This window comes from Centroberyx gerrardi, chromosome 2 (genome assembly GCF_048128805.1).
Source record: "Centroberyx gerrardi isolate f3 chromosome 2, fCenGer3.hap1.cur.20231027, whole genome shotgun sequence".
In the NCBI taxonomy this organism is placed as follows: Eukaryota; Metazoa; Chordata; class Actinopteri; order Beryciformes; family Berycidae; genus Centroberyx; species Centroberyx gerrardi.
Genome location: NC_135998.1, coordinates 17,949,830 through 17,965,511, shown reverse-complemented (window position 1 = coordinate 17,965,511; position 15,682 = coordinate 17,949,830). Strand labels below are relative to the sequence as shown.

Below are 15,682 nucleotides of genomic sequence, written 5' to 3'. Positions count from 1 at the left end.
AAAGAGGCCCAAGAATCGACCCCTGAGGAACTCCACATCATTTTTGTTTGCTCAGATACGCAGTTACCAATAGACACAAAGTAGTCTCTGTCTTGTAAGTAAGATTTAAGCCAGTTTAGGACCAGACAGCCCTACCCATTTTTCCAGTCTGCCTACCAGTATGTTATGGTCTACTGTATCAAACGCAGCACTAAGATCCAGTAAAGCAGTCAGTATTAAAACGAATGTTATTTACAAACTTTACTAGAGCAGTCTCAGTGCTGTGGTGGGATTGGAATCCCGACTGGAAAATATCGAGAGTATTATTAGAGGTCAGGAAGTTGTAGGAAGACAACCTTTTCAATTATTTTAATTAAAAACGGTAGGTTCAGTATTGGCCTGTAATTTGTAATTATTGAGGCATCAAGATTATTCTTTTTCAGAAGAGGCTTAATAGCTGCAATTTTCAAGGCCTTAGGGAATTCACCTGATAAAAAGGGAACTGCAACTATCTGCAGTAAATCTGAACAATCATAAACATTCTTAAAAAGGCTTGTCGGTAAAGTATCAAGGCAGCAGGTAGAAGACTTTAGATGCACCACAACTTCTTCTAGTGTTTTGTAATCAACCGGATTAAAATAGGTCATGTTAACTAGATTTGTTTTGTGTGAATAGAACGGTGACAGACATTTTACTTGAAATGGAAGTGCTGACTTCTTGTCTAGTCTTCTGAAGCTTTTCAGTAAAAAAGGAGGCAAAGTCATTACATGACAAAGTGGAGAGCAGTTCAGGGGCTACCGTCACTTGAGGGTTAGTCAGCCTATCAACAACACAGCATTATTAGTATTTTTGCTGATGAGGTCAGAAAAAGATGATTGTCTTGCTCTCTTCAATTCCAAACTGTAGATGCGTAGTTTCTCTTTGTAAATATCGTGATGAACCCTTAGTTTTGTTTTTTGCCATCTACGTTCAGCTGGTGCCGCTACCAGAGAGGCAAGGAATGATAGAGAGAACTTGAGTTGACCTCTACCTGCCTACAACTCCTCCTTCTCATCCTGCTCACCTTCCCCACCCTCGGCACTACCGTAAAGCTTGCTGACGATGGGCTGCAGCACCTCCTCCAGCTCCTTCTTCTTGGCTTGGAAGTCTTCCAGATCGGCATCCTGGTGGGACTCCATCCACTCAATCTTCTCCTCCACCGCCTTCTTGATGACTTCCTTATCCTCATCAGACAGCTTTCCACCAAGCTTCTCCTTGTCGCCCACCTGGTTCTTCAGAGAGTAGGCATAGCTCTCCAACTCGTCGTGGGCATCGATACGTTCCTTCAGCTTCTTGTCCTTGTTGGCAAAGCGCTCGGCATCATTCACCATGCGCTCGATATCCTCAGGTGTCAGTCGGTTCTGGTCATTGGTGACTGTGATCTTGTTGCCTGTTCCCTTGTCCTCAGCGGTGACACGCAGGATAGCATTGACATCAATATCGAAGGTGACCTCAATCTGGGGTACACCACGAGGCGCGGGAGGGATACCAGTCAAGTCAAATGTGCCCAGAAGAGCGTTGTCTTTTGTCAGGGGATGCTCACCTGAAGAGAAAGTTGAAAATTATAACCATATCCAGAGTTATGCAACATTTCTCATATCAGCCTATATACAAGAATGAAGCAACCAAATTTTCACACACATTAAATATTTTGTGAAAATTCTTTCCATTGTGTTTGGCTAGTTTACAGGAAGCGGTCCAAGTCTTACCTTCATAGACCTTGATGGTGACAGTGGGCTGGTTGTCAGAGGCGGTAGAAAAGATCTGGGATTTTTTGGTGGGCACCACAGTGTTCCTGGGGATCAGCTTGGTCATTACTCCTCCAACGGTCTCAATACCAAGGGTCAGGGGGCACACATCGAGAAGAACCAGATCACCTGTAACAGAAGAACAAGAAACATTTAAGTAAAAAGGCCCAAGTCTTCTATTGTGCAAGCTTGATGCAGTGGCACAGACTGTATCACTGTGTACTGTCTCAGGATGATGACCTACCAGTGTCCTCTTCTCCAGACAGAACTCCAGCCTGCACGGCAGCTCCATAGGCCACGGCCTCGTCAGGGTTGATGCCCCTGGAGGGTTCTTTGCCATTGAAGAACTCCTTCACCAGCTGCTGGATTTTGGGGATACGGGTGGAGCCTCCAACCAGGACAATCTCATCAATGTCAGACTTCTTCAGGTCAGCATCTTCCAGCACCTTCTGTACAGGCTTCATGGTGGAACGGAACAGGTCCTGGACAAAATAAAAGACAGGGTAAAAAGGCTTGCCTAATGCAATGTTCTATAAACACAGAATGTTTTTGTTGTGCAATAGTTCTCCAAGTCTCAACTGATGAGGTGGCCAACTTACCATGTTGAGCTCCTCAAACTTGGCACGGGTCAGGGCCTCAGAGAAGTCTTCTCCCTCAAAGAAGGACTCAATCTCCATGTGGGCCTGGTGCTGGGCAGACAGGGCCCTCTTCGCCTTCTCAACCTCACGACGCAGCTTCTGCACAGCACGGTTATCCTTGCGCACGTCTTTGCCAGTCTTCTTCTTGTACAGCTTGATGAAGTGCTCCATAACGCGCTGGTCGAAGTCTTCACCTCCCAGGTGAGTGTCACTTTTGAATGCTACCACCTCAAGCACATTGTTGTCAATGGAGATGACGGAGACATCAAAAGTGCCACCACCCAGATCGAACACAAGGATGTTCTTCTCGCCGTCTGTGTTGCCGTAGGCTATAGCGGCAGCAGTCCTGGAGAAGGCAAGTAAAATAAAAATAATGTTATGAGAGGAAGGAAGAAAATGTTACCAGACTGCCTTCAAATTACAGCAGATGATAAACGTTGTCATAAGACACTTACGGCTCATTTATGAGTCTGATAACATTCAGACCAGCGATGACTCCAGCATCCTTGGTGGCCTGACGCTGGGCATCACTGAAGTAGGCAGGGACAGTGACCACAGCATGTTTGACCTGAGGAAACAGAAGGGGAAATTAAATCAACATATCAAACACTCGTTCAGGACCAGTGTATGATTAGATAGGACCAGTGTATGATTAGATATGGAAACAAATTTTTGTACCTTCTTGCCCAGGTAAGCTTCAGCAGTCTCCTTCATCTTAGTCAGCACCATGGCAGAGATCTCCTCAGGGGCAAATGTCTTCATCTGGCCAGCAGAAATTTCGACTTGGATATGGGGCTTGCTCTTCTTCTCAATAACCTAGAGAGCAAGAGGAAGAAACATCAATTTAGAAAGTTTGCCGCTAACAACACTGTCTAAATAACTTCAGACCCCTACAACCACACACTTAACTTCATACCATCAGAGTAAGAAACTTACCTTGAAGGGCATGTACTTGATGTCCTGTTGCACAGTGGAGTCACCCCAAGTGCGACCAATCAACCTCTTGGCATCAAAGACTGTGTTCTCAGGGTTGGAGGTCAGCTGGTTCTTGGCAGCATCACCAATCAGACGCTCACCCTCACTGGTGAAGGCCACATATGATGGGGTGATGCGGTTTCCCTGGTCGTTGGCAATAATCTCCACACGGCCATTCTTGAACACTCCAACACTGCAGCAAAGATTTTTAGTAATTACTGTCATTGAAAAGCATTACTCATTTAATTCCAATGTGACACCATTTGTTTTTGTTTTGTTTTTTTAAACAGCCAAACCATAACCTCTTACCATGAGTAGGAGATCCCCAGGTCGATTCCTATCACCACTCCCACGTTCTCCTCCTTGTCATCGGTAAACACAGTGCCGGCGACCAGTAACACCAAGCACATCAGTCTCATCTTTGCTTGTATTTTGCTCAAATCCTATGAAGAAATCTGCAGAACAGAAAACAACGTCAGGACGTTGCATTCATGACGTGTGCTCTCTTATATGCTACGTGGAAATACGGCTAGCAATGCTGCTTACATATTCTACTATGCATGGGATCCCAACCCCGCTAATATACGGAAAGCAGGGGTCGATCACACTGAGAAGCGTCGCTACAGGCGCGGCCGCTTCAAAAACGCCTAGGCAGACCGAAGGCGCTGAAACCCTTCAATAAGCTGAAAAAGCCACACTCGTAAACCACAATCTATACTGTACGCGTCGCATCAGCTGCACGTCAGCAACAGGCGTGAGTCCTGCATTTGTGTCTACACTGGTTCCGTTTTAGCCGCGCATTCAAAAGCGTGAAATCAAGAACAAAGCCTCAAAATACACAAGCAGAAATTGAAATACATCATTGATATGGGTAAATAAGCCTATAGTTCCTGTGTAGACTATATATAAAATCAACACATAAGTCATTGAATACTAAATTAACCTTTCTCCAGAATGCAGCATCAGTGCTCTCACATAGATCTAGCTGCATAGCCAAATAAGTGATTATTTCTGTTATTTAAGGAATCGTTATATCAGGGTTTTTTTATAGCCCAGTTAGCTATTGTAGCCTAAATAAAAAGTCAAAATAGACAGAAAATTGTCATAGGAATGTTTATGATTATTCATCAGTCTCATGATGAATACTTATAATTGAAACCAAAAGGAATATGGTGACTCAAAGAGCCAACAGACCGCATCTGCATCCACAGCAAATCAAATTACCTAATGTAGCCTACATAGGGGGGAAAAACGCCATACTTCAAAAATTCATCTTTGTAATAAAAGTAACACAACCAAATCAGTGTCTGTGTATTGTGCTGGAAAAATACAACTTAGACTGTGTACTGTAAGAGTGGAAAACTATTGAGTGTCTGTATAATAACTTGTGTGACCAGGTCACGTCTCCTGTTGCATGGGCAGAACCAATTTGAATGGGATCCTCACGTCCCCTTCTAATTAGCATGTTTGCTGATAGGAGAAAAAAGGAACTGCCTGATGAAGGCAGACAGATAGCGAGACAAAGAAGAGACTATACTCTGTAGCAGTTCCTTTCTTATCAGGCTCACTGAGGTGTATAAATATACTGTGCTGAGAGCAGATCATTGCTCATTGCTGTGGGGACCTTCATTCTCTGTATGCTTGAGCCCATTTGCAAAGGCTAAAATAAACAGCCAGAAAGACAAGTTTGTTGTTGCTCTCCTTTACTGCAGAATTTCCACAACAAACTTGCCGTTGTCGGCAGGATAACTTGAGTGAATCGACCCGGACTCAGCGCTGACAGCTGAACTGTGCACAGGCAGGGGAGAATCCCTGTAACCCAACCTCCTCTGACAAACAGAGTGGAGAAGGGGAACCTGAAGCCTGAGGACGGAGCCGTGAAGCTGCAGTTATCCTGAACCTTTAAGTGGAACAAGGAGCACAGCATTCTGTCTCTGGTAAGGAAGATGCATGATTAGTATAAGATACTAAAAGAAAATAAGATTCTTGCACAGGGTGTATAACTGACGAGTTACTAGGGCAGGTCAGGCCTGAGGACGGAAAGACCGCTAGAGAATCAAGGTACCGAGGGGTGAATTAGGGTCACCCAACACCAGTAGGTCAGGGACCATTAGATGAAAATCTAACAGTACTGGTAGGTCAGGAGACTACTAATTTAAAAAAGACAAAATGGGATCCAATAATAGTAAAAAATTAAGGGACGTCCAGGAGGAAGACAGAAAGAATGCAAATGGTCCAAATGCCCAGTTTATGGAAAAGAATTTTCCAGGCAGTTGTGGACAGTTAGCACTCTGGGTTAAAGAGTGTGGTTTTCCCCCGGGAGGAAGTCTCAGTATGAGACAGATAAAACGGTTAAAGAAAGTGTTAGAAGAAAGGGAACAGGAAAGTAATGATGCTCATAATAATATGTCTAAGAAAAAACAAAAGAATTACCAGCCGTTTAAAGCTGATTGGAAGGCATTTATGGAATGGCATAATGAAGCTGTGGCTAGGGACAGAAAAATCGAGACAGGGAAAGGTCAAACTAAACTGTCTCAGTATCTGAAGTATGCAGATCCCGACCTTGACCCAACTCTGCTGCGGACCCAGCTACCACTGCCACCGCCTGAGGAACCAGAGCCAGAAGAAAACCAAGAGGCAGAGGAGGCTTCAGGGGACGAGGCAGAGACCAGGGTAAACCCGGTAATGACGGCACTTGTTTCATCTGTGGTTCTAAGAACCACTGGGCAAAAGACTGTCCAAAAAAGAAGTCCATTGAGGGAGGACACGGTGGGGATTGACAGTGCGCGGGGTCGGAGACGGGTCAGGAGGAATCTGCAGAAACAGAGACACGTGAGAACACCCAAACACAAACACAAACATTTTCAGAATGTGACTTAATTCAATTGGCAATTGAGCATTTGGAACAAAGAAAAAACAAAGTTGTAAAAATAGAAACTGAAAAACAGGGAACATTTGCCTTTTTGACAGATCAGGCTTACAAAGGTTATGCCCAAAATTACATTAACAGTCTCAGGTCAAATGGTCTAATTTTTAGTGGACTCAGGAGCCACTGAATCTGTGATACAAGAAAATCAATTATTCCCAAAGCCCAAACTCAGAGGACGAACCATGAGAACAATTGGGGTTAATGGGGACGGGGTAACAGAAAAATATACCACACCTTTAACGGTGGAAGATGAATTTGTGGGACACCTAAAGCACTCCTTTTTGCTATCTGCATGCTGCCCTATAAATTTAATGGGAAGAGACCTGATGTGTCGGTTGGGTGTAGTCTTGATAGCTACTGAATTAGGGATTCAGATCTCCAGAGTGGGACAGACCTGACAAATGGTGAAATATGACCCCAGACCATTGTTAGTTAGTTAGTTAGTTAGTTAGTTAGTTAGTTAGTTTATTATCCTTTCGGAAATTCTCTTTGTGTCTGTGGCAACTGTCAGACAAATACAACCACAACAGAAAGGACATTACAATTAAAGACAGACATTTAACAACAAAGTGCTCCACATCAACATCACCAACAATCAAGAATTAATACAACAAAATGCAAGTGACACACACCTCATATCATCAGGATTTGTTTAACAGAGCTATACTGGAAGGTATAAAGGATCTCTGGGCACGGGAAATCCGCAAAGGCGGTACCCTGTACCTCCGTCCTGATGGTAACACTGACACTTGTTGCATGCTTATGAGTGGCAACTGATAGAAAATGCGCCTGGGTCAGTAAATGATTTCTTGGTACAGCAGGCCCATACACACATGCCTTCCAAAAGAGGAACTGATTTTCAGAAAGCAGGGGGGTTGCATTGCACAGCCCATGTAAGTGAGGGACAAGATGAGAAGTATGAAAGAGATTGGTTCAGAGAAGGACAAGAAAGAGATAAGTCAACCACAGATTGGTTATACTGGGGACCCAATAGGTGTGCAGTAGGTGTCATATTGACAGATGCCTTAAAAAATAATTATTTTTAAAATAAAATTTTTCAATGTATGCGATTCCACTCCTCACATCTCCCTGGCCAAAGCCACGAATCAGAGATGGGAGGAACTGGGCCCATGGGTAAAAAGGTGTAGAAAAGAAAAATATTGGAAAGATACTAAAACACCTGAGGTACAATATAATGAGAATTTTGACACCTATAGGCAAAGATGTCAAATAACCTTTTATGCTAAAAGAACTGTTGAACTGGTGCCAGAAGGGAAGCCTCACACAATGATGATGCTACAAGCCCTAACACCAGATTCACTTGAATTATCTAGTGTGCCGCAAACATTGTGGGCTCAACACAAATATGATGTCGGGTTATTAATTGGAGCTCAACCGGTTGAGGTAATGCCAAAGTCAACATACAGGCCCTGTAAACACCAATACCCGCTAAAACAAGAAGCCATAGATGGCATAACACCAGTGTTTGAGTCTCTTGTCAAAGCAGGCATAATCGTTCCTTGTGAAACTTCTCCTGTCAGAACACCTATCTACCCTGTAAAAAAGATCAGAGCTGAGGGAACGCCTGTGGAATGGCGATTTGTACAAGATTTGCAAGCTGTCAATGATGCAGTGCACGCTCGTGCACCTAATGTTCCAAATCCACATACCATCCTATCACAGGTACCACCTGAAAGTACATTTTTCTCAGTAGTGGACCTAGCAAATGCGTTTTTCAGCATTCCGGTACACCCAGATTCTCAGTAATGGTTTGCTTTTTCATTCCAAGGTAAAACCTGGACATGGACTCGGCTGGCTCAGGGCTATACTGAAAGCCCTGCAATTTATAACACTGCATTAAAAGAATGTCTTGATACATTGGTCTTGCCAGCAGGAAACGCGTTGTTACAATATGTTGATGATTTGATGGTGTGTTCTCCAACAGAGGGGGCATGCAAACAAGACACACTTACACTGTTGCAACACTTAGCCAAAACAGGAAACAAAGCAAGCTCGAGCAAGTTACAGTGGGTACAGCCTAAGGTAAAGTTCCTGGGACACGACATAAGCGGGGAGGGTAAAACCTTATCCCCTGATCGAGTCCAGGCCATACAGCAATTACCTAAACCTCAAACTAAAAGACAGGTTATGAGTTTCTTAGGAATGACATCATACTGCAGACAATAGGTTCCAAATTATGCTGAAATAGAAGCGCCCTTATCAGGGATAGCCCATGGACATGGACTGACTCCAACCCAGAAGGTGACTTGGACTCCGGAGGCAGAAAAAGCCTTTGTAGACCTTAAAGTGGCGCTGCAAACAACGCCCACTTTAGGTTTACCTGACATGACCAGACCGTTCATACAGACTGTGGACGAAAGACAAGGGTTTATGACATCAGTACTGCTACAAGAGCATGGGGGGAAAATGAGACCAGTAGCATACTTCTCATCCAAACTTGATGCAGTAGCCGCAGGGCTACCAAAATGCCTTAGAGCAGTAGCTATAGCAGAGGCAGCAGTCACAGCATCCAGGGATCTGGTGGGTTATAATGATCTTACTCTCCTAGTTCCTCACGCTGTGTCCATCATACGGCTTGAACAAAAGACTGCACATCTGTCTGCTGCCAGGTGGTTGAAGTACAACACAATACTGCTTGAAATGCCTAACATAACTGTTAAAAGATGTACTGTGCTTAACCCTGCTACTCTTCTCCCGACTCCAGAGGATGGAGAGCCTCACGACTGCGTTGCAGCAATAACTGAAGTTTGTTCCCCCAGGCCGGACATGCAGGAAGTTCCCCTCCAGAATGCTGACTTAGAGCTGTTTGTGGATGGATCAGCTTCTCGCAACCCAGACACAGGCCTAAATCAAGCAGGCTATGCTGTGGTAACGTTACATGACATATTGGAGGCAGAACCACTGCCTGGCAATTATTCAGCACAAGCAGCTGAACTAGTGGCCTTAACAAGAGCCAATATGTTGGCTAAGGGCAAAACAGTTAACATCTATACTGATAGTCGTTATGCTTTTGGAGTAGTGCATGATTTTGGCACATTGTGGAAACACAGAAAATACTTAACATCCACAGGAAAACCAACTGAACATCACAAATTAGTGTCTGAATTGCTTGAAGCCATCCAGTTACCTGCACAAGTTGCAGTATGCAAGTGTGAGGCTCACACTAATCGAATATCCCTGTTTCACAGGGAAACGCAAGGGCGGATGCAGCTGCCAAGGCAGCAGCCACACAGGGAATAACAACCATTTGCTTAGCCAAATCAGAGCGGCCTGTAACACCAACCACTGACTTACAGGAACTGCAAAGCAAAGCATCAAAAGAGGAAGTCGCTCTGTGGAAAAAGAGTGGGTGTGCACAGACAGATAAGGTATGGTATGAACCTGATGACAAACCATGTCTGCCTAAATACTTATTCCCTTTCTATGCTAAGTTGACACATGGTAAAGATCATGTGTCAAAAGCGGGGATGTATCAGGAAATAAGTAGATACTGGTACACAAAAGGCTTCTAACTTACTCACAAAATGTTTGTAAAAAATGTGTAATCTGTGCTAAAAACAACGCTGGGAGAGGACAGCAAATGCCTCCCAGCACACATCTACCGCCAGACAAGCCATTTGATCACCTCCAAATGGATTTCATTGAACTCACACCAAGTGGAGGAAAGAAATACTGTCTGGTAATAGTGGACATGTTCTCAAAATGGGTGGAAGCATTCCCTACATCAAAAGCAGATGCTGGAGCCGTAGCAAAATTATTCCACGATGGGGAATCCCAGTCAGAATCAGTAGTGACTGTAGTGACTATCCAAAAAACAAACTTAATTAGTCACTTAACGTAGAGCAGAACCTATACTACACCCTTGTGGTCATATATACAAACACATATACTACTCAAATTCAAATGGCTCCTACACACCGACCCCATAACTGTGTTGGTGTGCACTTACAATTACATAATTTATCAAAAGGAGCCAAAAAAAAAAAAAGTGTATGTGTGTGTGTAAATCTTCTTTCTTCATTGGCCAGAGGTTGCTAGCACATAGCCAACGTTGGGATCTGGTCTTTACCACCAGTCCTTAACTACATGCTTCCATTAACATGCAGAGATTTGTGACAGGTCTTTCAAGAAAGCCCATCTTGGTTTTAAGTTGAACTGATCGGACTGCACCTCTCCTGTCCGGAAAGGTTTTGGTCACTTTGCCCATCAGCCAGGAACTACGCGGAGCAGAGGGGTCCATGATAACAACAATGTCATTAACAAAGACGTTCCTACGTGGGTTTGTCCATTTTTGTCTTTCTTGGAGCAGTGGAAGATATTCCCTTACCCACCGCTTCCAGAATAAATTTGAAAGATACTGGAGCTGTTTCCATCTCCGTTTAATGTACAAATCATTTTCCTCAAAAATTCCAGAAGGAAGAAGTGGTTTTGGATTTCAACAACAGAATGTGATTTGGAGTAAGTGCCTCCAGGTCATTAGGGTCATCAGAAAGTTTTGTGATGGGACGGCTATTAAGGATTGCTTCAACCTCACAGAGAATGGTACAAAAACTCTCATCATCTAAAGTCTGCTGTCTGAGGATGGAGTACAAGACCTTCCTTATGAGGCGAATGATCCGTTCCCATGTTCCACCATGATGAGATCCAGCAGGGGGGTTGAATGTCCATTCTATTCCTTTCTGTGCCAAAGCACTTTGTATTTTGTTCTGATCCAGGTTTCTGAGAGCTTCCCTCAGTTCTCTTTCAGCTCCAATAAAATTTGTCCCATTGTCCGACCTGAGGTTGGAGACTTGTCAACGTCGACACATAAACCGTCGAATAGCATTTATGCATGAATCAGTATTTAATGAGTAGGCTACCTCAAGATGCACTGCTCGACTAGCCATGCATGTGAAGACCACTCCATATCTCTTGACTAGACTGCGACTTCTCTTAACTTCAACTGGTCCAAAGTAATCCACTCCCACATTAGTAAATGTTGGCAAAACTGGCAAGACTCTTCAACTGGCAGGTCAGCCATTTTTTGTTCTTCAACTTTCCCTTGAAGATGGCGGCAGATAACAGTCAGCAATGATTTTTCTGCAGGCTGAGTTTGCACTGGTAATCCAATAGGTTTTTCGAAGAACAGATAGCATGTGATTACGTCCAGCATGCCCCACTTGCCTGTGAATGTGTTGTAGAATAAGTTTAGATATGGGTTGATCCTTTGACAAAATGATAGGGTGTTTTGTCTCCTCAGGCATGGATGACTTACATAAGCGTCCTCCTACTCTTAACAACCCATCTTGGAGTACAGGATCCAACTTGTAGATGTCACTGTTTTTTTGCACAGATGATGCTCCTTTCCCCAAGAAAGAGATTTCCTTTTGAAATCTTTGTTGCTGACAGTAGCAAATAATAACCATTTCTGCATTGTGTAAATCATCTCGAGTCAGTGGTTGAACCTTTACCTTTGTCGCCGCTGGTTCTTTGACGTCGGTTTGGTGTGTCAGGGCCTTTAGACATGTTGCTAGCAGAGAAGGGTGGGGTTTGCACCATGTTCGGTGATACCTGCTGCACATTCATTCCCAATAACACCGCACCCGATGGCTCCTTCACCAAAGCCATGACGGAGTTGGAAACTTTGGCGGTCGAATTGAAAGAAAATGCCAGACACGGCAGGTGGGATCCGGACTGGTTCGAGGGCACGTTTGGCAAATGGGGAGCCCTCCTGGCCAAAGTGGGCATAGGTATAGGTAAAGGGTTCCTCCTATTGGCCACACTGGGATGTTGCATCTTTCCTTTAGTCAAAGGACTGCTTCTGAAAACAATTGGACAATACACACGCATATCTCAAATAGATTAACTTTCTGCATATTCCCCAGACTTGTTCCCGATTCCAGATTGGATTCCTCCCTATCAGGGGGTGGACAGTTTTGAAGAAGAAGATAATATTGTGTGAATAATGAATATGTCACAAATAAGTGAAAGCTTAAACAAGTTGTTTCCTTATGGGATAAAACATAATCTGTCTGATAATGCCTTGCAAACCTTAAGCCGTGTGCGTTTTGCAGATTTTTCCTTAGCTAAATTTGAATTGTGTCAAATGTTTTGGGATACAGAAATACACTCAGTGGGACCACTGAAGTGTGAAAGAATTTCTTATCTATTAAGAGGGCAATATTGTTTGTGCTCTAAGGGAAATATTTTTTATTGGAATCATGTGTTCATGCACTCTGGACAAATTTTTACTATACTTTTAAATGATGATGTGTTATGGTGCTCTCATACAGAGCTAAGAAGAGCTGGAGTCACACTTAGTGACTTCTGCCATTGAAGTGCTTGCTCAAACTCAGGTAACAACAAAAACAGCATTTATGCATTATTGTGTGTGTTAAAATACCAGACATTAGTCTGAGGAGGGTTTTTTAATACCCAGATATTTCAATGCCAGATTTCTTATACATCTGAGGAGGTTTCTTAGAACCTGGGGTTTCTTAACACTCTGTTACTTTCATATTCTTCAAAAAGAACTGTGCAATTAAATGATAAAAAAATAACGAACTATAAGGTATTTAAAAAAACATGTCAGGATTGTTCAATTGTCGTGAATTTACTGTATGGAATCCCTGGAATGCGTTATTACGCACGCAGTTATCTCACGTTTACTAGAGCCTATCACACCCCCTTTTTCTGAAGACAAGGCTGAAAATGACATACCCAAAATAAAATGGTTACTGTACTTGAACCCCTGTGACTACAGGCATAATCTTGAAAGCTTGAAAGCTAAGCCTTGTAAGTTTCTTCTCCAAGTGTCATAATTACTCTAAGTGTTACTGACACTGAGTAACACAAGCTCAAACACAGTGGAAATTGAAATTTCTTTCTCGCCTAAAAGAATTTTTTTTTTAAGTGTAGATAGTTACCTGTGGCTGTGCTATTTCAGCCTAGAAACTAAATGGAGCCACAGGCCTGACCAAATTCAGGTTCAAAGTAGATGACAAAACAACAAAAAATGAGTATTTGGCAATGTTTTTGCTAGGGTAATGTCTAGGCGGATTTCCAAATGGCCATTTGGAGACTCCAAAGGGACACCTGGTAACCAAACATTATGGGTCTTTAGAAGTATATAAGACTATATATTTTTGTTAATTTCAACAATACCAGACATATTACTCATAAAAAGCCTTTATTCTATTTTATAAAGCTATTTTTGGTCACCTCTTAGTGACTCAAAACCTCTCCAAAAGTGGCCAAATGGGCTTACCAATATCCAAATGTTATCCAAATGATTTTTATGTGAACATACCAAAACAATTTAGACAGAAGACCAAATAACCTATATTGTATATAGTCGTGTCTTTATTTTTTGAATGGCTGTATCAGGTAAAAAAGGGGCACAGTATATAGTACTATGTAAAAATTGCACAATCAATCATCAATTGACCACGGTAAATAAGGTAAATAAGGCAAGCGATTTCCTCCAGGGCTTCTTCCATGATAAAATGATTCTTCTGTTAGCTTTTGACATTGTAAATTAAGTGTATAATCAAAAAGAACGGTATGAAATAGTCTTTTACAGGCGCAGAAGTGTGTATATTCCATGCGTAATGCTCTCAGCATGCACAACTAGTGCACCATGGAAAACAGCCACAAGTCTCTACCTGTTTTACGCAGAGGCTGTGAAGCATGCCCTCTTGCTGAACCATACAAGTTATACACCGTTAGAATCGGAATTTCATTGGCTGTAAAACTTGTGATGGAGAGATGGAGAGGTCTTTGAGAGGGCAATCTTTCCCTGGGAGAAAGAGTAGCTCCGTCTTGTCAAGATTGAGCTTGAGGTGGTGCACAGACATCCAAGCACTGATGTCTTTGAGACATGCGGAGATGCGCCCATCAATTTGTGTATCTGAGGGGGGGAAGGAGAGGTAGAGTTGAGTGTCGTCAGCATAGCAGTGATAGGAGAAGCCATGAGAGGAGATCACATGGCCGAGGGATTTAGTATAGAGAGAGAATAGCATGGGCCCCAGGACTGAGCCCTGAGGGACACCGGTGCTAAGAGTGCAGGGTCTGGACAGAGTTTCCCTCCATGAGACCTGATCAGAGCGGTTAGACAGATAGGATGCAAACCAGGAGTGTGCAGATCCAGTGATTCCCAGTTCAGGTAGGATGGAGAGAAGGATTTCTCATGTACTGAGACTCACTGTTTAGCCAATACAGATCGCAGAATCACGTGGGATGGCTCAGTCCTTTCCAAAGAGTCTATAGAGGACAGAGAGAATAAGCTTTCTATCTCTCATCAAGCCTTACAAACGGTAAAATGGACACAAACAATGTCTACTTCAGAGACTTTCAAAGTCAACAAAGGACGTTCCACTGATGTTTTCCTGTGGCTGTGGCTAGTTTTGTTTGTTGAACCCTTGTCTTGATCTGGACACCGACGGTGTGTTTCATTAGTCGTTTCAACCGGCCCTCGTTGACTTCCCCTCGGCACTTCCCCTCGGGGGAATCCCCTCCTCCATCTTAAGTGCCGTTCCATTACTCTGATAACTCAAGTGAACTTTCTGAGATCGACCCTTTCAAGGGCCGAGGGAGCGAGTCAACAACGATGTAGACTTCACAAGCGCATATTTCCCAGGATGCATTGTGATTGTCCGTCAATTCCGGTGCACGAACAGGTGATAAATATAAATGCAAGTAAACAAACAATATTTTGAGGATTTAGACATATTTATGAAATGAACTCATCTGCAATATTTCATTACTCATTGTTCTGTGTAATTTTTATTATTTATTCTTATTATTAATTATTAGGCCTGCTTAAGGGCAAGTGCGTTCCGTTTCAAATATCCTGCTCCCCCTCGGACCCTGCCCCCCTGCTCTGCAAGTGGCCATTCGCGTTACGTATGGTGCTACGTATTACCAAGTGCTGAGGGGAAGTGAAGGAGGTCTTGTTAAATGACTAATGAAACGCAAGCAAGATTACCATGATTCATGTTGTTTTTGGACTTCCAGAGGAAGGTAGGGAAGTCCCATCTTGTGTTGGTTTGTTTTCTGTGCACTCTTTGTACACAAGCTGTGATTGCTCTTGTTGTGCCGGTTTCGATCGAATCGCGTGACTCTTTCGAACGATGTATAGAGACAGTGCATAAAATAGGCCCACGCCCATCGTGGGGGAAACCGCTGCACCGCTCTCCATTCACCAATTGTGTGACTGAATGCACATCATTGTCATTATTCCCCAAATTAAACATGCCTAAAAGCTGTTGTGCGGTGGGCTTCACAGCCAACAAACTTAAAAACCGTGAATTACAGTTTTTTGTGCTCCCGAGCAAAACAAGGGAGCCATTAAGAAGAAAAATGTGGATCCAGGC

General features: G+C 43.3%; 1 protein-coding gene across 1 annotated transcript in view; it reads right to left on the bottom strand.

The window, feature by feature from the left end:
- Positions 1-669: 669 nt before the first annotated feature.
- The window catches only part of LOC139916470 (endoplasmic reticulum chaperone BiP-like), a 30,582-nt gene continuing 15,569 nt past the window's right edge, over positions 670-15,682 (bottom strand). Inside the window, exons 2-9 of the mRNA XM_071905358.2 lie at positions 3,689-3,834; positions 3,341-3,572; positions 3,083-3,220; positions 2,860-2,972; positions 2,366-2,750; positions 2,011-2,248; positions 1,728-1,895; positions 670-1,561 (exon numbers count right to left, since the gene is read on the bottom strand). Coding sequence (XP_071761459.2) covers positions 1,014-1,561; positions 1,728-1,895; positions 2,011-2,248; positions 2,366-2,750; positions 2,860-2,972; positions 3,083-3,220; positions 3,341-3,572; positions 3,689-3,798 — 1,932 coding nt within the window. The 5' untranslated portion in view covers positions 3,799-3,834 and the 3' untranslated portion in view covers positions 670-1,013. The remainder of the gene's footprint in view (positions 1,562-1,727; positions 1,896-2,010; positions 2,249-2,365; positions 2,751-2,859; positions 2,973-3,082; positions 3,221-3,340; positions 3,573-3,688; positions 3,835-15,682) is intronic.